Source organism: Uloborus diversus, chromosome 6, assembly GCF_026930045.1.
Source record: "Uloborus diversus isolate 005 chromosome 6, Udiv.v.3.1, whole genome shotgun sequence".
Lineage (NCBI taxonomy): Eukaryota > Metazoa > Arthropoda > Arachnida > Araneae > Uloboridae > Uloborus > Uloborus diversus.
In genome coordinates, this window is record NC_072736.1 from 113258433 (window position 1) to 113282112 (window position 23680).

Consider the following 23680-nt stretch of genomic DNA (forward strand, 5'->3'; position numbering starts at 1 on the left):
TCGGTTATTGTCAAAATTAATATTTCGGGTGTCTATATGTTCTTAGGCACTTATCCACGTGTGGTCGAGTTGGAAAAAAAAACTCAACATTCATTCGGGGGATAGCAAAATGGAAATTAAGGCCGATTTTTGAGTGAAATTTTTTTAGCAAATACAAATATAAATACAAATGTGACGACCAGCAACAGGCTCTGGGCCCAGCTAGGCTGGTCCTAGTCAATACAATACTTCCTTTTTTGTAAAAGGAAGTAAAAAGTTAATAGTTAAATATAAAATAAACAATAACTTCTGAATTCAATTTTAGTTTTAAATAAAAAGAAATAAATTTTTAAAAAATCTACAATTTTTTTTTCTTAGAAATAAAAAAAGACACACACATACACCGTGTGAGAGCTGTATTATGCACCAAACATAAACCGATACAGGTTTGTATATGTGTTGCGCCTGAACTGTATTCGACAAATTACAAGGGTGATTAAACGACCACCCGGTTAAAGTTGTTAAACGACGAAACTATTGTTCAGAAATAACGAAATTTGTTTTGCAACATAGTAAAGGGATGGGAAATTGCTTGAGCGAATTTAAAAAAAAAAAAAAATAGTTTAAAATCTGGCCACTAGAGGCCGTTTTTAATGAAATCAATCATTCATCACACCTCGATCCATGTGACTTTTAGCTTTGGTGGCATTTGAAACGTCTCGTAAATTATGAGAAACCTAGAACTTGACCTCTTAAATACACCACGACATGTTCGTAGCATTTCCCAGAGCATGATGCGGACGGCTAAAAAGAAAACTATTCAACGGAATGCTTTATAATTTCTACTGTAGATGGTTAGTATAATCCTAGATATGGGTCTGTAATTTTGAAAAATATAACCGTAACGAAAATCAGAAAGTACAATAAACAATTTTTTGACTGTCGCAAAAGTTTATGCACAAAACAAATTTTATGCGAATATCTCTTGAAACGTCAAGTGTGAAAGACCAGTGCAGTTCGTTTCAACGAGTTTTAAAGTACATCAATGGCTTAACGTGTTAACCAAAGTCTCTGCAGTTCTCGCCTGAAGTGGTTTCGAAACTCTGGGAGTTGAAAGCTAAACGTAAATCCGTTACTAAAATTTCAGTGATTTTAAATCGGTCTAAACGCGGTATTTATACAATGTTCTGAAACGTGGGAAACAATTCAGACCTGCGCATCGCTCAGGAAGACTGGAAAACCTACCTTTTGTGAGAATAGAAAAATTGAAATTATGGCTCAAACTGGAAATTCGTCTCTTAGCCAGTTAAAACTTGACTTGGATCAAAAATATCACTTGACACCATACGCAGACGAATAACCAAATCAGAATTTATCAAGACATAAAAGTTAGCTCGTAAATCTTTTCTGAAACAGCTTCACAAACAAGCAAGACTGCAATGGGCAAAACATCACATGCATTATACTGATGAATGGATTAGTGTTATATTCTCAGATGGGGAAAAAAAAAAAAAAAATAGAATTTAGACGGTCCAGATGGGTGCTCATACTACTGGCGTGACTTGAGTAAAGATTTGAAGAACATATTCAGTAGGCAACAAGGTGGTGGCTCGCTCATGGTATGGTGCGCTTTTTGCTGCAACGGACAAACTTCTCCCCTTAGCTTTATGAAGGGCAGACTAAATTCAGAAGTGTATCAAAATGTCCTAAGCGAGCATTTGTTACTATTTGGTGAAGTCCTAAGTGGTCCTAAATGGATTTTTTTTAGCAAGACAACTCTCCAATACACACTTCCCGTGGCACAAAAGAATGGGTTGCGTCTCAAAATATCAGTGTAATGAACTGGCCAGTACTCAGCCCAAATCTCAGTCCAATAGAACACCGTCTGGGTAATTCTCTCACTTGATGTATACAAGATAGGGAAGCAATATGTTCAAGAGCTCAAATCAGCAATCGAGGAAGGTACATAGGAGGTACATATTCACTCCCGAAACTTCCCATAATCTCTTCCTATCAATGGAAAACCGCGTATTCGAGCTCATCAGATTCAATGGTAACACCATTATGCTTTCTTAAATGCAAATATTTCGTTTTTGTGCTTAAACTTTTGCGACAGCAATTTTTTTTTTTTTTTTTTTTTTTTTTTTTTTTTTTTTGTGAATTCTTACTTTAATTTCTTTAAATTGTTTCCAAATTCAAAACATAAACTTGTTAGCCGATTGTTTAAATACAGTAAAAGTTTCAAAGCTATTCGGTGTATACTTTTCTTTTTATCAAAATATTTTGGTTGTGCTTAAATTTTTGCGCCGCACTGTATCTAACAATTCCAAAAGGCAGACGAAACTGATAGCCGTCATGTTGAACATGTTCTGATGAAAGATTTGTTTTAAAACCATTGTAAACGTATAGTAACGTATAAAAGCGCCCTCTAGTGACGAAATTTTGTACTATTTCATTCGCTCAAAAAAATTCTAATTCCTTCATTATATTCTACACTAAATTTAGTTAATTTCTGAGCAATAGTTTCGCCGCTGGACAACTTTAAAGTAGGGCCATTTAACTATAGACACCCAATACTTGTCAAATACAAATGAATAAAATGGAAGTTAAAATTTGTAAAAGACGAAGGAAAAGAATAGCAAAGGACCAAACTCCAGGTCATCAGACACGTCTAAAGATTAGTTTTTCATGACTTATCTCACTGCCAGAAGACCACGCAAGTAAATCAGGTAATATTCAAAGTTAACATTCACTCTAGGTAGCATTCAAAAAAAAAAAAAAAAAATCTTGTATGTAACAAGCAAATGTTATGAGAAAAGGCAAGAAGCAAGACTAAGAAAAATCCTATCGCTGAGGTTTTGCACATGCGCGCTGCGAACAAAATGAAATATTAAAAGTCACGTGCAGCCGCAGGAGAACGTGATCGACGAAATTATTGCCACTGCTGTTCTCACTCTGAAGAGACAGAAAAAAGAACATCAAGAAATATACATTACGTACAGTGAGGCATATAAGCTTTTCCCTTGGTCTTCCTTTCCAACTCCAGCCATGCTCGAACTGTCTCTTTTTCGATGCCGCGAGTTTGCTGGACTGTTTGGGAGACACAATTTTTTCCTTTTTGGTCGTCACTAAATTATCCGTCGTTATTTGAGGTACGTTTTTAGTAGTAACAGTAGACGCAGACACGATTGGAAGAACAGATCCTTGGCTAACAACAGACGTCAGCAAGCCGACATGGTTAGCCGATTTCGAAGGCTGGTCCAGCCTGTTGACGCATTTGCCGGAACACCGCATCGCGTTCCCACAGATCGACTGGTCGCACTTGCAGCAAGCTTTCCTGACGGGGAACTGGTTCGTTTGGCATCCGTGCGGGGCGGATGTCCGCAACAGCAACAGGTCCCGGCAGCACAGTGGACTGGGACACTGTCCCGGTTGGAAAGGAATGTCAGAATCCGCACTGCTGTTGGAGGCGGCTGCCGAAGCCAGAGATAGGTCCAACGGAGACTGCTCACAAGGCACCAGACTTGCTGAACTCTTTGGTGAAGATAGAAACTGAAGGCAACTCCCGGTCGATTGGGGATGGTGTTGATTGCTGTCTCGGTGGAGCTCGCTGCAGGAACAGCAACTCACCCGAGAGTGTGGGGGAGGAGACAGGCCGAAGTGCGGCGCGTGATGCTTCGTAGCATCGAACGTCGGATTACCGGGGTGATAATCCGTGCACAGTCCATCAGACCCGAAAGTACTGTTCGAGAGGTGGTTGTGGTGGGGAAAGTGATGGGAATAAGCAACTATTTTCTTTCTCACAAGGCAAGTATCGTGGACATTTTGCATTAAGGAACCAGAACAGCAACAACCTGAAAAAATAAACAGTATATAAATGATATATATATATATATATATATATATATATATATATATATATATATATATATATATATATATATAAATGATATATATATATATATATATACTGATGGGGGACAAAATAATATGAACACCTATGAAAAAGTATGCCGTATTTCACACCTATAGTACAGCCACGCCACCTGCAACAGAAGTCTGCCACCTGGTGAGCGTGAAGAGGAACCTATCAGTGTGTCAACAGTAGTCACAAATGTTGCGTGCTTGGTTCTAAATTTCTGTAATAAATTGAGATGTCAGACCTAACAGAGTTCCAAAGAGGAATGATTGTTGGGGCGTGTTTAAGTGGAGCATCGGTTACGGAAACAGCAAAGGTTTTGGGGTGTGCAAGAGGTACGGTGTCAGAGGTTATGACAGCATACACGAAAGAAGGTAAGACGACGTCTTCAAAGCACTACAGTGGCCGAAAGTCAAAGCTTGCTGATAAGGATAGAAGAGTTTTGAAGCGCATAGTAGCCCGAAAGCGCAAGCAATCCTTATCCGAAATAACATCTGAAATGAACAGCCATCTCCAGGACCCCGTTTCAACAAAAACTGTCAAAAGGGAACTTCATGCTGCGAACATTTATGGCAGAGTGGCAATTCGAAAACCCTTGGTGACAGCAACTAATGCTTTCAAGCGACGCCAATGGTGCAGAGAACACAAAGTTTGGTCCCCACAGATGTGGCAACAGGTAATATGGTCAGATGAATCATCATTTACCCTATTTCAGACTACCGGGCGCGTTTATGTCTGGCGAACGCCCTAAGAAGCCTTTAATCCTCAATGCCTCTTGCTGACTGTGAAGCATGGGGGTGACTCAATTATGGTATGGGGTGCGATATCTTGGCGAGGTCTTGGGCCACTTGTTATTCTATATGGGCGTGTCAAATCTAATCACTATCTGAGCATTCTAGAGGATCATGTCCATCCGTTTGTCCAGACTGTGTTCCCTGGAGAGCGACCGCTCTTTCAAGACGACAACGCCCCCATACACACTGCCAGATGTGTCTAAGAATGGTTCGAAGAGCATGACAGTGAAGTTGATCATCTCGCCTGGCCCCTTCAGTCTCCGGACTTAAATATTATTGAACATTTATGGGAATATTTAGAGTCCAAACTTCGTTCCCGATTTCCACCTCCATCCGGACTTTCGGAATTAGAGACCATTCTGCAGGAGGAATGGCTTAATATTCCTTTAAATGTTGTCCATGACCTTTATGCATCTATCCCCCGTCGCATTCAATCTGTTCTTCAATCAAAGGGTGGTCCAACCCCCTATTAATAAAGATTTTTCCTTATTTCACAGGTGTTCATATTATTTTGTCCCCCATCTGTATATATATATATATATATATATATATATATATATATATATATATATATATATATATATATATATATATATATATTTTCCAGTGGGGCTGTGTAAAAGGCCATTTGGCCTTTACCAGATCTAGTGCGCTCCCCGACAAGGTATCAGTCGGTGCCACCATTAAGGTGCTGATGCTTGATATAAGTAGTTTTGACGCCCAGTTTCCACCAGACGAATGCACCTAGGCTCTCTTTGATGCAAAGCTGCACAAGGAATTTAATTTTGCCGACTCAATTCAAAGCCAAACGAATACCCAAGGGATCTTTTACATGCCGTATAATCATACGACACGGGCTGTGATGATTTTCTGTATCTCGAAAATCCACCGACTGGCTACCTCAGGTCAGAAACCAGGTCCAAGGCGTAGAAGGTCAACGCCTTACCATCAGAATCTCCTGATCATCTGGGGGGGGGGGGGGGAGGGTCGAATGTTTCGCGAGTCAAAATAAAGAACGTTGAAAGTCATTTAGCTATTAAAATCCTTTTGGAAGGGGTTCCCAAAGGGCTGCACCGAAAAACGATTTCGACTGAAGTAATACAGCTTGTTTGAAGTTCCATGAGGTCTAACGGCAAGTAACTAACTATAACTAACTTTCACCTACACCGGGGTCGGCAACGTGCGGCTCAGTAGAATCATACTTGCGACTCTTGAGCAATTTAATAGTATTAAAATTTAATCATAGTTGTAATTCTTGAGCAATTTAATCGTATTGAAAATTAGTTTCAGTACTTTCACATCCCAAAAATTGATAAATTCCACGCAGACATCAAATTGCATTAAAGTTCGTATGCATATACTGTTGTGACCATAAGATGAAATTGAGACATCCACGCACTTCTGCGCATGGCATTAAAGAACGAATCCGCACTAACATTTAATCTAACAATTTTCGGATCTGTTCAGGAGAGTGCACAGAAATTTTGGGGCCCGTCACAAATGACTTTTACAGGACCCCTCCATTTCGTTTACCCCTTGTTTCACCCCTCATTAAAAAAATATCGGGCCCCTTCAAGCTCGAGCCAGGGTTAATAGGTGTCCCGTCTCCCCTGCTGTGCACGCCCCTGAATCAACTTAATGCTGTAAAAGTATTTTCAGGTATGATCATTATTAAAAATTCATTAAGAAGTACGCTTTACGACAAAAGCTTACACTAAAATCTCCATTTATTTGAGATTGTTCCTGTATTAAATCATCATTTTGCTTTCATTTTGTAAACACTTATCAATGTTGTCTTCATGAATGTCATTTCATTTCATTCTAACTACTCATTCTTGGAGCTTGATAAAAGCTTGAGTGAAAGGGATTTTTCGAACATAAGTTGAAACTTCTTAAATTAAGCCTGCATAGGACCAGAAATTCAGCGTTCGGAAATCCGGAAGGACTCGAAATACGAACATTTTCATGAAATTCAAAAAATCTACTATTTTTACAATTAAAAAAAATATTTCCACAAGAGGCATTAGTTTGTTTTCCCCAACATATTAAAACAAACATTTCTTGCGGTAGATAAAAATTCAGGAAGTTCAGAGTCAAATTGGGAACATTTTACCGCATTTTTGGGAGGTAAAATGAACAAAACCTTTTCATACTCGTGCACGAAAGGTTTTCTGATCGAGATTTTTGAAACGGATTTATTTTGTTTCCGCGAGTAGGATTTATGATAAACCTTTGAGAAGAGCCATTGAAGCACCATTATAAAAAAACAAAATCAATAATACATATTTTGCAATTAAAAGTATTGAAAGTAAACAATTTTCTCATAATTGCTGACTCCAAATTGCCGAATCGTCCGACAAAATTTGCCACATAAAGAAATGTTTGGAAGGTCACAGTACCCTCCAATAGGGACACCCCCCGCATGCATAGTTGCTTAATTGTTTTGATATGTAGAATCCTGTTCAATGATCGCGTTTTTCGTAGAACCCTCGATTTTTCCTTTAATGGAAAATAGTTTGAATGTGACATTCTAAAAATGGTTTACTTGGAACAAAAACTAAAACTATTTCAAATAATACTGTGTTCGAGAAGTAGTTCTATTCTACTTACCACTGATGAAGCATATCTAAGTTGGCAACTATGTTGTATCCGCTTATCAAGACCAGTTTGGACAACATGACTGTGATAAAGCAGGTTGTCAGCAACAACCTGTGGCTCGAATAAAATATGAAGAATTTCATGCGCAAACGAAAGAAATTACACCAAAATTTTATAGGAACGAAAAGAGCTTGGTACTTTTACTTAATTTAATTATTTATTTATTTGATCAAGAATGAATAATGAATCTCAAGTGACTACAGCCTTGAAGAAAAAAACATTACTCAAACGCAAAAAACTTAAAACAGATACCGTTCAAGATTTTTTGAAGGTCATCCCAAAGAGTTAACTTCATTTTTATGTTAATGTATTGCCACGATTACTACTTTAGGATTAATTTATCATACATGATACCTAAAATAATGATTTATCTAAAAATACAAACGTAACCTCGATTATATTTGCGGGTCACAGTGCAATGCGCTTATATGGATGCTTCATTTCTTAATTACATAAAGGATTCCCCTATCCTCTATCTGCAAAATGTTTGAATAATAAATGCTTTGCTTATATATATATATATATATATATATATATATATATATATATATATATATATATATATATATATATATATATATATATATATATATATATAACTTTTGACTGTACTGCGTTCACAGAAAGGATACACGCGATAAAAAAAAGAAATTCGCCATTTGGCAGTGTCAACCCCGTGTTTAGCGTGGACAATAACAAATCAGCGCCAAGCAGACGGCAAATATTTATTTACTATTTCTCTCTCTCTCTTTTTTTTCATGCATGAAAAATCTCTAAAAGTGACAAACCTTCTGGAAACCCATTTTTTTAACTCTTGATCTATCTTTACAGTGTTCAACAGAGTTCATAGTAGTAAGATGTTTCACATCGCTAGAAAACGAGCGCCAAACCATCTGGAAGAATTTGCAGTTTCAGAATTTGGCAACCCTGGACCGGCAAACCACGTCAAAGTGGACTCAGAGATGGTCAAAATAAATCTTGAGATTTAAAAAAAAATGTAAAAAAAAAATAATTATAACTTTGACATCTTGAATTCAAATTATGTTTTTCGCAATCACGAGTGTGTGTGTACGTAGGCGTGCGTGTTTGTGGGGGGGGGGGTATATTTTTTTGTGTGTGGAGGGTATGTGTATGTATGTAGGTATGTGTGTTTGTGTGTGTGGGGGGAGTAGTTGTGTGTTCGTGTGTGTGGGGGGGTATGTTTATGTGTGGGAAGTTGTGTGTATGTGTTTGCTAGTGTATGTGTGTGTGTGCGTATGTATGTGTAGATGTGTGTGCATATGTGTGTGTGTAGGCAAGTAACGCAACCTGTAGACGGTTTTCGCTAGAGGAACAGCATCCTGAGGCGGCCGGCCAACGGTGGTGCTGCAGTGGGAGGCGACGGGGGGTATAATCATAGGACATCAAAACAGTCAAGTGAGAGCAATAAGCAATTGTGATTGCTCAAAAAAAAAAAAAAAAGAAAAAAAGAAGACTTGTCAAAACTCGTTCAGTGGTTATTTAAGTGAAATTTAGGTTAGAATTTTAAAGTAATTACTATCTTTCCATTGTACACTGCTGTAAAAAGTGAAGGAAAAACAATGGCGGAAAGTGTTGGGGACCCGTTGCAAAGCATTTTTGGGGGTCCTTTGTCAGCATGCACAGAACTGTTTTCAGTTCAATATTAATAATGTGTAAGAAAGAAATAACAACGTTAAATTGCAGAACATAATGCGTCTGCAGTAGTCTGCAATTTGTGCAATTAAACGCTATAATTTCATTTTTACTTTTCAAGCACAAAGTTACTGCTTCAACGTTAATAATGTGTATAGGCTTGCCAGATATCTGAAATGTTTAACCGAGACACCGGACCCCCCCCCCCCCAGCATCGCGAGTATTCAAAAGGGAATACATCCCTGGCTGGCTTTTAGTGTTTTATAAGATAGTTCGTTCTCAATGGTATAAATAAATGGTTCCGATTATGAATCTAAACCAGGGGTAATAAAACATAGGCTTGACACATTTCTGAAATGTTCAACCAGGACACCGGAATATCCCCCCCCCCCCGGGAGTATTCAAAAAGAAACGTAGACGGGCTGGATTTTAGCGTGTTTTGAAAGGGAAGTCAATTCTTAACACTATGAATAAATGGAAACGAATTATGAGCCTAAACCAGGACTAGTAAAAAATGACACAAGCAGATAAGTTTAAAACATTTTATTTCTTACACTTTAACATTTATTAGTTACTTTAGTAAGAAGAAATACTTTGAATAAAGAAAAAAACTAGCACAATATTTACGTGTATTTTTCATTCGCTATGACGTTTTTTAGGAAGTCTTTTTTGGTTTTAATCTTGTAGTAAAAATCCTCACAAACTGATCCGATATTAATTTTACAACTCTACGTTTCAAATGACAAAGTAATTATGGTACACAATCCCTCACAGTTGAATATTTTTAGCTTTTTTTGGTCATTTGAAGCAGTGAGAAGCAAAGGGATGTAAGTGCCAAAATTAAAAATTTGAAGATAACCAGTAGGGTGTATCGGAAAAAACTTTGTTTCGAAATTCAATTTGTCAAGTTGTTAAAAAGTTGCCTCTACCGACCCACATATTACATAAAAATTTTTATCCGAATCCAAAAATATTTAGGTGTCCCGCACGAGGCCTCAAATTTATAATTTTCTTCAAAAAATGAATTTCTTCATTTTTTTTTTTTTTTTTTTTTTTTTGAATAACAAAAGAAAAAATGTTAAAATATTTTCAAGTTGAAAAATGTGCACAGTAAAGTCGAAGAAAAAAATTAAGGAAAAATAACAATCATAAATAATATGTAGGTCTCCTGCATTTATTCTAAACTTCCGTGATTTTCACACACACACACACACACACACAAAAAAAAAAAAAAAAAAACATTTTACAAGGTCAAGTGGCTTGGTTAGAAATAGGGTTTCTAATCTCGACCCCGAATCCTGCGGGATTCGCATGATTTTTTGCGGGATTAATCCCACTGGATTGAGAGCAAAATACCGCAAGATTTCCAATTCTGTAAAGATTTTCCATGCAAACTTTTTTCAACTTTGCCGCTCATAAAACGAATATTTTCACAAGCATCATTTGAAGTTTGAATCACCTTCCTCGTATACCTGCAAGAAGAGCAAGAAAAACTTTGTGACTCATATGATGAACGTTGAAAAGGAATTTGTAATCTCATTTGAGATTTCAGTTTCATACTTTCAGCAATCGAGAAAATGCGTAGATATTATAAACGTTTTCGAAAACCGTCACTAAAATTTAAAATCAAGAAGTTTGCGCTTTTGAAAAAATTGAGAAAGTGCAGTACAGATTGCAAAACTGGCTGGAGTAGCTAGAATACAATATTGGAACGCTTCAGTAAGCTTAAGGAAAACACCCAAAACTTTTAACTTACTAAAAGTGCACAATATTTCTCTCCGAAGAAGAAAGTAATGAGAAAGCTATCATTATTATTTATGCTCACTAACCTGTAGAAAGTGCCTGCCGATGTTTTTGTCAGTGTGAAGCTGATAGTATAAATGTGGGTGGTACCTTGAAAATTACGTTGCATGAATAAGTTGTCTAAATTGCAATATTCGATAAAGAGACGACAGAAACTTGGATGAAACACAGGACGACTTGCAGTACGTTAAGCGGCTCAAGTTTTGGGATGTCTCTTTTGAGTGAGAGGTAAAATTAGTGAAATGATATAAAAACTTTTACTGAGACTGTGGCTCTGTGCAACCAGTCAGCGTTTATTCCCAGCTGTAATGAATCAAATGCACTGATACAATGACCAACGTTTATGTAGTTAAATTGGATACAGCAGTACACAAATCAAAGACTTCGTATTTGTCCGTAATTTTGTAGTTCTTGAGCAAAAGCCAAGCGTGACTCCCATAAGAAAAGAAAGATATTCGAGAAATTATTCCAAGGTCATGTGGTTTGTGGGGATCTTTTGCTAAATGTCCACAATTATTTAAACTCTGTAAAACTAACTGCTGTGGAGCCATAGCCCGTGTTTTCACCAATCGCACTACTTTCGGGCAAAAATTCCTTCCCATTCCATATGAAGCGAAGGGCACACTTTTGTGTACCAGACGATACTTGTTTATTGTTATGTTTTTGCAGTACTCGACAAATGGTGTACTTGAAAAAAGCCTCCAGCAAAACTCACACTCACGCATCCTTATAGAGCTGTTGAAAAATAGTATGGAAAAAGATTGATATAATATGATGATACACATAGTAGTCTACATAGTTTTGGTGTTAAGTTGTTTATACTTAATTCTTGTAATAACATACTTCCATATAGTTGAATGAAAACAATGTTTGCAAGATTATTTAAAACCTTTAATTTATTTTAAAATTCCACAACACTAATCTTACTATTGCAATCGGAAAAAAAATTCAAATAATTTTTGTCTTTATAACAAAGAAATGTGTCAAAAATACTTTATCAGCAAAAGAATTTTTTTTTTTAACCAACAATTGCAAAAAAAAAAAAAAAAAAAAAAAAAAAAAAAAAAAAAAAAAAAAAAAAAAAAAAAAAAAAAAAAAAAAAGCTAATACATTTATATTGAAAACTTGAACTTTAAAAAAATCCTTATTTTTGCGTACTATGCAGGAACTTACATGCCGCCATAAGAGATAAACCTTTTATTTGACGATAATTCCCGATTTTATTACTCACAATTTTCAACTTGAAAAGATTTTAACGTTTTTTCTGTTATTCAAAAAAATGTTCAGAAAAAAATGATTTTTTGAAGAAAATTATAAACTTTAGGCCTCGTGCGGGAAACCTAAATATTTTTTGATTCGGGGGAAAATATTTTATCTAAGATGTGGGTCGGTAGAACAACTTATTATCAACTTAACAAATTGAATTTTGAAAAAAAGTTTTTTTCGATACACCCTAATAACCAGAACACATGGTAGGTGAATCTCTTCTTTGTTTGGGGGCTAGATATAGTAGTAGTAGCCCTGGTAGGTTTTGTTATACTTTTCAACAAAAGCCTACCTATGGCCTTATCTTTAAACGTATTTTACTCAAAACTTGAAAATGTCCCCTTACATGCCTTTGTTTCTTACTGTCTCATTTGTAATCAAATTTTTCTTTTACCGGGACATGAAGTAAGCCACCCGGGATACCAGGATTTTGCTTGAAAATCGGGACTGTCCCAATCAAACTGGGACGTCTGGCGAGCCTAATAATACACGACAGCACATAAATTTAAACATTTTCTTTCCTACACGTAGATATTTATAAGTTGCTTTCGTAAGAAGAAAGAAACACTTTGAATGAGGAATAAAAATTTGAGCAATATTTACATGTATTTTTCAATGGCAAGGATTTTTTTTAAAGTAAGTCCTTTTTGGTTTTAATCTAGTTACAAAAATCCTCGCAAGCTAATCCCATATTAATTTTACAAGTCAATGTTACAAATGACAAAGTAATTATCCTAAATAAGCTGTCACAGTTAATTATTTTCAGACCTTTTTGGTTACCTGTAATCAAATTTATCTTTTACCGCGACGTGAAGAAAACCGGGATTTTCCGGGTCAAATCGGGACCTTTGGCAAGCCTACATGTGTGTTTTTGAATCCTCTTCGTCGGGCCACGAGCAATTGTACAATGGGAAATTTGACACCGAAGAAAACCAATTGTGAAGCGTATAAAATAGACTCACTTTCTAATTCTCCATTTATAATGTCGATATTGCGCACACATACATTTTAAATCTCTACAAATTAAGAGAATTGCTTACCGCGCTCTCAATACACGCACAATGGCGCCGAATGCAAAAGGCGTCAAGCATTACTTTTTATTTTATGTGTAATGATAACAAAATTCTACTGCATAATCAAAATAATAAGCTGCTCGTCTGAGTAGGGAGATTCTTAACTTGCTTGAACTTGTCTAAACCAGGGCTGCCAAAGCTCATGATTTTCCTCAAGATCTTAGGTTTTTGATAGAGGTATTGGGTTTTTGGGATCGAGGGCGGATTCAAACTGCCACCTTGGAGGGGGGTGGGGGGTCATGCTGAATAATGCCCCCCCCCCCCCATATCATCACGAACGAACGTTCGGTTTTGGGTGCAGAACATTTCTGAAACTGCTTGAGTGTCAATAAAAAGCATCAAATCGGCCAGGAATAATTCTTTTCAGACAAAATCCCGGTGTCCCCCCGGAAAAGATAAATTTGATTATAAATGAATAAAAAGGTCTAAAAATAATCAACTTTGATGGACTATTTAAGGATAACTTCTTTATCATTCTTTAGAATTTTGTAAAATTAATATCGGATTATCTTGTGGGGATATTTGCAACAAGATTACAACCAGGGTTACCAGACGTCCCGGATTTCAAGGGACAGTCCCGTATTTTGAAAAATTGTCCCGCGTCCCGGGGAACTTCCATACGGGACGGCAAAAGTCCCGTATTCTAATCTAATTGATAACAATATTTTATAGAACGAGACATTATTTTAAGGGAAAAGTAAAGTAAAACAAAAAATGTGAAATAATGAGCAAAAAGAAAATCATGTGGCAGCCAATGGAAAAATTGTTTTCGTTTTGATTTGGTTTGTATGTTTTTGTTTTTGCAGCAGACCATGAGGGGCCGAATGGTTGCTTCTTCTTTGCTCATTGATTAATATTGGAAATATATATCTCTGCGATGCGTCGTCCTTTGCAATGAAAACGATTTTTTATACTTTGATAGGTGACATTTTGTGAGGTTTAATGCTTTTTTGAGATTAAATTTACAGCGACATATCAAAAATATCCCCCCCCCCCTTTCACTCCTAGAAGCCTGTCCCGTATTTACTGTTCTTAAATCTGGCAACCCTGATTACAACCAAAAAAGACTATAAAAAAAGTATTATAAAATGAAAAGTAGATCTAAATATTGCTCAATTTTTTATCCCTCATTCAAAGTGTTTTTCCAACTAAAATAAATTGTTAATATATACATCTCGGATAGGAAATGTTCCAATTTTATCTGTTCATGTCATTTTTTACTACCCCTGTTTTAGGTTCATAATTAGTGACCATTTATTCACAGCATTAAGAATAAACTACCCTATAAAACGCTTCAAAAATCAGCCAGGGTGTGCACAGATTTGAATGCTGGCGAAGCTAAGGGGGAGGGGGATTCCGGTGTCCAGTTTAGTATTTCAGAAATCTGACAGTCTACAATAGGATATAAACGTTACTAATGAATTTTACAAGCACTGCTCAAATATGAACCTTTTTAAAGTAATCTCTTTATCTTTACTAACAATAAAGCTCCAAGTCTCTCTGTATGGATCTCTGTGACGCGCACAGCGCCTAAACCGTTCGGCCGATTTTCATGAAATTTGGAACAAAGTTAATTTGTAGCATGAGGGTGTGCACCTCGAAGCGATTTTTCGAAAATTCAATTTTTTTTTTTTTTTAATTTTAAGAACATGTTACCGAGCAAATTACCACAACGTGGAAGATTAAATTACGAAATTATCATAACGTGGAACGGTAAAATGGGCGAACAAATGAACATAGCCACTTGGCGAGAAATTCATCATCCATTATTTGTAAATATACAGGCGAACCAAATTTCGCCTGTATATTTACAAATAATACAGGCGTACCCAAAAACTTTTAATTTTCTACTACGGGCAAAGCCGTGCGGGTACCACTAGTAGTAAATAAAAGTAAGGTTTCAAAGAAATTCTGGAAGGAACTCTGTGGCGGGCCTACGTCCAGGGGACCCCATAGCACCTACAGCCTTGAAATTTTGTACAAAATTACTTCCGAGCCCAGGGGGTGTGCACCTGGGGATTTATTTTTTTAAATTCGAATTAGTTTTTTTGTAATTAATTTTTAAGCTCAACTTTCGCGCTATTATTGCCTGTTAAAGGGTTGAAAAATTACTTGCATATATTGATATTATATATCGTTGAAAAAGGTAGAATTTTCCGCGTTCTACACAATTCGTTCCTTTCTTTGTTTTCCTTTTGACACCACTGGAAAGCGCGGCTTTTTTTTACTCTAGATCTAACTCGACCTACGGTCGAAAAACTTAGCTTCTATCTCCAAAGAAAAAAAGTTACAAGCCATTAAAAATCAAGTTAGAATAAATCTCATCTCCATTAAAATTATTGATGTTTTATTTGGCGTTGCCATAGTGTTACGTCTTTTCGATTCGCATGTTTCTTCTTTCTTATTCACAAACTTAAAGGGGTTCGATTTTAACGGAAAATCTTAGGCTCAACTCAATTCAAGCCCCGAGCTAAAGAGCAAAATATATTACTAGAGACCACAAATATGAAAGCGACTTTTCAAACGTACAAAACTGCAGTTTTGCAATGCTCAGAAACTTCTTAGCACAGGCCCGGTTCTTGGGGTAGGCGACTTAGGCGGCCGCCTGGGGTGGCAGATTTTAGGGGCGGCGAATTTCGAAATTGGAACATATTTTTTAAAAGTATGAATTTCTGTTTCAGCGTCGTAAAATTCACTGCTTCAATGCTAAAAAAATAATTATTATAATTTAGAGTGTGTACCAGTGCTTGGATTATATAAAACATAGTTCGGAATTTAAAAAGAAATTCAATTTAATTTTAGAGGCGGCAAATAGTGTGATTTGAAAGTCTTTGAAAAATATTAACATCTGTTATAGTGCCATAAGTTGCACTGCTTTAATGTTAAAAAAGATAATTCAAAGTGTGTACCAGTGTTTGGATATGCAAAACCCAATTTGGAAATTAACTAGAAACACACTTTAATTTTAAGCACTTTACAATTGTTTTTATTTTATTAATATATTATTATTTTATATTATTATTATTCAATAGGAGGTAGGCGGCACTTGTCAATATCGCCTAGGGCGTCAGAACTACTAGAGCCGGCCCTGCCTTAGCTCTTACTGCTCTGCAAGTTGGCACACGTTATTTTGAAACCCGGCGAAGGGAAGCTTTTTGTTTCAAAAGGGAGCTCATAATGCGTTTTTACTCTGTTTCTTTTTAATTGACGATTTAAATTTTGCGAATCAAATAAGATTGCGAAGCAATCTTCGGGGGTTGGTGAGCGTTAGCAAGCAGGGGGCAGAGCCTCGTAGTATAAATTAAAAAGATAACTGCAATCGTTTTCATTTCATTCATTACTAGTGGTACCCGCACGGCTTTGCCCGTAACAAAGAATTAAAAGGTCTTTTGGTTCGCCAGTATATTTACAAATAATGTATGGTGAATTTTCTCGTCAATTGGCTTGTGCCCATGTTAGGGTTAGGGGGGGGGGGGGGGTCGTCCAGCTTGTGATAATTTTCTCAAAATTGGAATAGAAAAAGAACCGCATCGAATTTTCGAAAAATCGCTTCGAGGTGCACACCCCCATGCTACAAATTAACTTTGTGCCAAATTTCATGAAAATTGGTCAAACGGTCTAAGCGCTATGCGCGTCACAGAGATCCTGAGAGAGACTTTCAGCTTTATTATAAGTAAAGATAAAGAAGTATTTGGACACAATCTGGATGGATAATATTGCCGACGGTTTCGGGGGGAGGGGGGGGGGGGTGATGTACGGCATGATTTGGAAAAAAATCAACGAAAGCCTACCTAGGACGTAATCTTTACACGCGTTTTACTCGAAACATGAAAATGTTCACTTACATCCCTTTGCTTCTCACTGCCTCATATGAAAATTTTAAAATTGTTATAGAAAACATGGAAAAGGAAACAAAATTACAAACCAAGAATTGTGTGCGTGGCTTATCCCATTTGGCTGACAGCAGCATCTAAACCAAGTCTGTTAACCCGAAATCTCGCAAATACCCAAATATCGCACCAGGGTTGGAGTTCAGTTGGCTCCTATCACATCTTAGTCACAATAAAATATGCGATGGAGTAGCCTTAATGGTGTTGCACTTCGTGCAAAGGGAATAAACTTTCTGTCTCGCTACATGACGTTGGGCACGCAGATGACCCGAACGCAACTTGGCAATAGTTGTCTGCTGACATCGACTCACAGCTTCGTGCAATGCTACACCAGAAAAGTCACAGGCATACCAATCATGCAAAGGAACACTATTCCAGAAGGAAATGACTGAGACAATTTTTGAGAGAGAGAGATAACCATCAGCAGTATAATTTTTAAAGCTACCCTCCTTAGCCAGTACATCTGCAGTCTCATTACCATACGCTCCCACATGTGACGGGATTCACTGAAAACAGGCAGCATGTGAAATTTGTTTAAAAGCCCTACAATATTAACAGTTGCTCTATCTCCGTGCTTCCACCATTCAGCCAGATGCTGAATGGAGCTACGGCTATCGCTCAGAATCCATATGTCTGAGCAGACTGCCACATTTAAACAAAAAGACAAAGTCTCTTCAACAGCTATGAGCTCAGCACGACAAACTGAGCAACAGTCAGGTTTCCTCTTACAGATGATCCTGGTGCCTGAATCCCCTGCCTGATGAAAACTCCGCTACCCGAGATAACTCCATCGCATCTGCTGCCAACAGTGTAAATCTGTAATGCACTGTCCGGAATTTCCTGTATAGTTTCTATGGCAAGCTGCTTAAGATAGTCAGAACTTGGTCAGGATGCTGGGTGCTTTTGTTAGTGTAGGAGCATAGATCGGTCCTAAATAAGACCCGATCACAGAGCGGGGCGGCAGGCCAGAGAGACATATTAAACATGCTCCTCTAATATTTAGCCAAAAGAAATCTACTTCGCAGTTTGAAGGTCAGCGTCATACAAAACTTATGTGTCTCTCTCTCGCGCAGCTATTAAGAAGACCAGTGATGCCTCTTGCAGCAGAGAGCTGAACTCTTTCTAATTTGTCTAGATTGCTGGCTGCGGCGCGGCGGCCTGGTATAGTACACCATACTTAAGGATAGGTCTAATAAGACTAATGTAAGTGTTTCTCCTGGTACGAGCATACAAACCCCAGTCTACCAGAATTGTTATCATTACTAGATGCGTATTATATTCTGCTTCTCTGTTTTTCAGAAGTTAATATTTGAGTATTTGTCTCCAAATTTTTAATATAGAGAGAAATCGTGATTTCCGTTTTAAAGTTGAACTGACCAATGGGCCGTAACGGTCAGCTTCACGTGCCGGATGTGGTCCGCAGGCAGCAGGTTGGGAATAGTGTTGCAACGATTATTCGGCCGAGGCCGAATAATCAGCCTATTCAGCCCATCCGCCGAATACCCAGTTTACTATTCGGCCTTGATCAAATACTATGCAAAAAACGTATTTTATTTCCACGCATTGAAAGTTTTATAAAGCCGTATTTTTGCTTATCATGTTTAATGGGCATTTTGATTGAAATCTAGTTACACAATAGTGCATTACCATTTTTAAGCGTATTCATGAATGAATGGCGATTAAAAATGTCTGCACTACAAATCTCGACTATCTATTAACACATAAAATGTATCTACTACAACATTTTCAGATTAAGTCAAAAAACAAGATACTTTTTCTGGTTATTAGGAAGGTTGCTACTTTTAATAAAACTAATTTCTCTTAATTCACTCAAAGTTGAGGTTTAAGCAAAGGCTTCACATTGTCGCTGGCTTGCAATTTTGTTGATATACAGTCGAACTCGCCTATAACGAGCCCTCTTTTAACGAGAACTCGGATTTAGAGAGGAACTCAAAAAGATTCGGTTGGTGTACTAAGTAGTACCGAATGTTCGTCCTCGATTGTAGCCGAATACTCTGTATTCGGCCAAATCACTATCCGTTGCATCACTAGTGGAGAACCACTGCTAAATGCGTATTTCATCAGTACGATAAGTTTCATCTGTTTTTTAGAAACCAATTTCTGACCATTTGGCTCCAAATTTGCAGCAGTCATTCTTACTACGAAATGAAGATCATTGCATGTTTTGGGAGTTTCCAGAAAATAGTTTTCGATCCGTATTTTTTTTTTCCAGAACAATGGGCCACATGGATCAGCTTCTCAGGCTACATGTGGCTCGCGAGCAGTGGGTTGGGCACCGCGGAGGTAAGCTATCTAGAATGGGGGCTTTATGCACCTATTGCTTTTCGCATTAGGGCAATAATGATCAGAACAGAACTTTTTTCATGTTATACTTCAATTGTCTTTCTAAAACAAAAATAAACTCACAACCATAACAGGATTGAGTACACCATAAAAACTACCAAAATCAGGGGCGCCCCAAACTAAAACTTTTGGGAGGTGGACAATTCAATTTGATGAATGAAATTCCAATTTGGCCGAATCATAAAAAACAAACATTGACATATTATACACACATAACATCTGAGATGGAACATTGGGCATCATTAAAAAAAATATAATAAATAGAAAAAAAAAACAATTATAAAAATATATACCAAAAAAAAAAAAGTCTCAATGTTGCAATATTGCCACCAAATTTTCCGAATCGACATCGACATTTTCCGAATGAGGAAGCCAAAAAATGTTGCAGCATTGCTGAAAGTTCGGCAGATTGTTCTGTTTACTGAAATAGCGAGCCAAGTCCGAAGTTAACAAATTGCTCAAGGCATGAATAACGAATTGGCACACTATGAAAATTAATGAAAGACGTTTACACACTAAATGTTTTAGATATTATAGTAATACATAGAAGACCTTCTACACCTAATGTCTTGTTGACTGTCAAAAAACTAAAATGAGGGCACTAATATTTTAGACATCATGGCAATGCACAGACCTTCTTACACTATAACGCGTTGATTGACAAAAGCAAAAATGGGCTCGCGACTTACGACCATAGCAGGCCAAGTCCACACTTATATTTAAAAGTTTTAGTAAAAGGTGTAGCACAGCAAAAGACGCAGCAAAGTCTTCTGTTCACTGTTACAGCGAGTCATGTCAGTGGTTAACATACCGTTCAGTACGTGAACTACAGCTCCGCGCATTATGACAAGGAACAGAAGACGTCGCTACACATTGTATGCCAACTATCTTTTAAAAACCAAAATAAAATTACTCTGCTATGATTGTAAGTCCTTAATACAAGTCTCCCCGGTCGTAACTTTTTATTTTTTTATTTATTTTGACTTGATACTCGGAACGTCGTGAACTTTATGTTTTTGTTGAAGTTAATAACGCATTACTTCTTAAAAGAGAGAAGAAAACAAAATACATACCATAATCTATAGTAGGAGAAGAGTAGATGATAGATTGTTGATGGCCAAACCTATGCACTGGAAAGCTTCCTTCACAATGGGATGATGATGAAGACGAATCTGAAGTCCTATTTACACCATGACCAATGGAACAAGTTTGCACATGTGCTATGGGTATGATTTGTGCATGGGTGTGGAGATTGCAGCAATCTCTGTGATGACCCATAGTGCAAGGACTGTCCGACGTTAGGCAATACGAATTATTCATAACAGTCCCGCTGGAATAGTTTATTTTGTTTTTGCATTCTTCATCAGTCACAACCGTCTTTTTAGTCTTTGAAATATTCGTCGTCATTCCCACGTGACTAACGGGTACGACGCTAGAATTAGTTCCATGAGTATTTACTGTTGTGACGGATTGATATGTACACGTTTTCTGCATCCGAATTGTCTCTTTAACTTTTACTTCGGATTTGGTCTGTTCGATTTTCTTCAGCTTTTTACTATTGCTCCCTTGTTTTTCTTTGGGCGTTTTCTTAGTCGTCTTAAGAATGCCCTTGTTTTGAACCTTAACTGTTTTCTTATCCGTTTTCTTATCCGTGTCCTTGTTTTTAGAAGTTTTGGATTTCGTTTTATCACTTTTAGTATTATTTTTTTCTTGAATGGATGAATTGGGTTTGAATTTAACACTTTTGATGGATTCTGAATTATCAGATAAGCACTTGAGGGAAGATTTAGGTTTTTTCTTTTTTACACATTCTTCTTCGGATTTAAAGTTAGAGTTTTTCAGTTTTTCTCTCTCTAAAATCGAAGACTGCTCAACGGAGTGGGAAACGATGACTTCTTGCTTTTCTTTAACATAATTAATCTGTTTATGAACAATGCTCCCTTCGAAGTCTTTGCTTTCTTTCTTTAAATCGAACTGTATCCTCTTATGGCACTGAGTTAAGGACTTCTCAGATACAAAAGGCTGCGAACAGATGGTAACAACAGAACTTGTCTTAGGATGGTGTTCAATAGGCCTCCTGTCAGTGGTACAAATGACATGCATTTTTGCCATTGCGTCTAGACTAGCCATTCTTTGAGGATGAGATTTTACCGGTTCTTTGAACGAAGCAAAAACATTGTTCACCTTTTCGACTTTAATGTTTTTTATGATATCTTTGGGGATTTCAATTTCTTTCTTGATCACGGGCTTAGTTGTCTTAAAAGGCGAAACCTTTAAGGGCTTCAACCAACTATTGCCGTTGACCATTTCCTTTTTGGGGATAGCGGGAGGTTGTATGAGAGGGGAAGGAGGAGGTATAAATGTTGCACTTTTCAAGATGGAACCCGGCTTTTTGGTACCAAACGGCAAAGACTTTTTGCTGGTATTGAATGTTCCATTGCCGTTCATGCTATTTGATACAGTGTGCTCAATGGCGGTGGGTGATTCACCTTTTTGTATCCAAGGTTTACCTGAAAGAAGGGCAGGAGGAATTTTGCTGTTCCCGTTCATGCTGGCATTGTAATTTATGTCAAGTATCTTTGGTTTCTTTTGCGGAGGAATACTGAAATCTTTCTCAATTTTAATGACAGTTTGTGGTATTTTCCGTTTACGACCGACCGACTTAACATCGTTTTTGTTGTTCCCCTTAACTTGATTTTTTGTTTTTTTCGAATTCGGCACTTTATCATCATTTCTCGGCCTTCCACGTTTTCTCTTTGGTACAGCCTCCTTTCCTTCTTTAGAGCTTTTGGTTTTATTTTCAGCATTTTTGACCGAATTATTCTTGCCTTTGTTCGATTTTGGGGCAGTAAGTTTTTGATCTTTCATTTTCTTCGCTATCTTTTCTTTTTTGATGCCAACTTTCGTCTTAGGCATCAGAGATATCTGACTAGGTTTTAATGGAACGTCTTTCATTTTTCAGGCGAAACTAAAAGCACATCTTCGGCCATAAATAGAAGATTTCTTCTCTCATGCCTGTAGACAAGCAATCCTGAAATAGTAAGAAAAACAATTTTTTAATTCGAAGTACTTACATGACACATTTTGCAACAATGTACATAACTTGTGCATGAAATCACGTATATTTATATTAAGAAAATAGTAATTTTAATCATAAAATCTTTAAAAGGTAACCTAGTGGTCTTAAATAGGACTCGACTGATGAATCGGCCTGTCCGATGCATCGGCGCCGATGGTTCAACAATTTAGCCATCGGCATCGGCGGCCGATGCTAAGTTGCAGAAAACATCGGCCCATCGGCCTTTAAAAACATCGAAAAGCCGATGGAATTGGCCGATGTTTTTGAAAAAAAAAGGAGCTTTGTTGTTTTACTTTTTAATACAAAGTAAAGGAAGTTATTGTTTTCGTATAAAATGGCTTACTTAAATTTCAGTATGAATTTCTATTTTAGTCACCCCTGAAAGAGTTTAAAATACTGCATTCAGGTACCTAACAAGTTAATTATTGCGTTGTTTCTTGCGGCTGGATGTACGTATGTATCTCTCATAAGTCATAACTCAAAAATGGTAAGCTGTAGAAGGCTAAATTTTCGCATGTGGGGGTGTGCGTACTTTGCAGTTGTGCACTTATCTTTTTGTTTTCGATCGGATGTTCTAAAAAGCCTATTTACTCATTTGTTGTGGCTATTAATTACTTACTTCAATGCAAAACTAATATAGCGTCTCAGAATGACGATCATTTGGTGATATATTGCCGAATTGGAGACTATGGAAACAAATATGTGATGGCGAAACCGGTTTTGCTTCATTTTCTTAGATTCCCGTTGAACCGACGGTAATTTTTAATTTTTCGATATTTGTTATATGAATCATAGTAATGCAGTCTTTTCTGTATCACTTCGGCAGAGCTACAAGTTTGGGGCCCGTCGAAATACATTTTGGGGCCCTATTTCTCTATCACAGAAGTTGTAAAACATTTATCATATACATTTTTGTAACTCCTAGGGTGCCCCTATGGTTATGGGACCTCTCGCGCAATGGCAACATTTGCTATATTTTAAATCCGCCACTGCACGTCAAAACAAACTCGGGGGCAAGTTTTAAAAGGGTTTTTCTGCTCAATGTTTATGATTATTTTGAACTCTATTTTTTACAACTATTTTTTGTATTACCGAGAACACTTGCGTGCCCCTCCTTCCATTCCCTCAATTTCTGAAATTAAACTCTAGTTGTACTTCTTAGTTGTTTAAAACTAACACCATGCATAAAATTAGAGATTTTT

The 23680-nt window shown here is 37.1% G+C and overlaps 1 protein-coding gene across 1 annotated transcript in view; it reads right to left on the reverse strand.

Moving 5' to 3' along the window:
* The window catches only part of LOC129223961 (uncharacterized), a 157458-nt gene that overhangs the window by 13958 nt on the left and 119820 nt on the right, over positions 1-23680 (reverse strand). The window contains exons 2-3 of the mRNA XM_054858345.1: positions 20473-22430; positions 2980-3833 (exon numbers count right to left, since the gene is read on the reverse strand). Of these exons, the coding sequence (XP_054714320.1) occupies positions 2980-3833; positions 20473-22354 (2736 nt within the window). The 5' untranslated portion in view covers positions 22355-22430. The remainder of the gene's footprint in view (positions 1-2979; positions 3834-20472; positions 22431-23680) is intronic.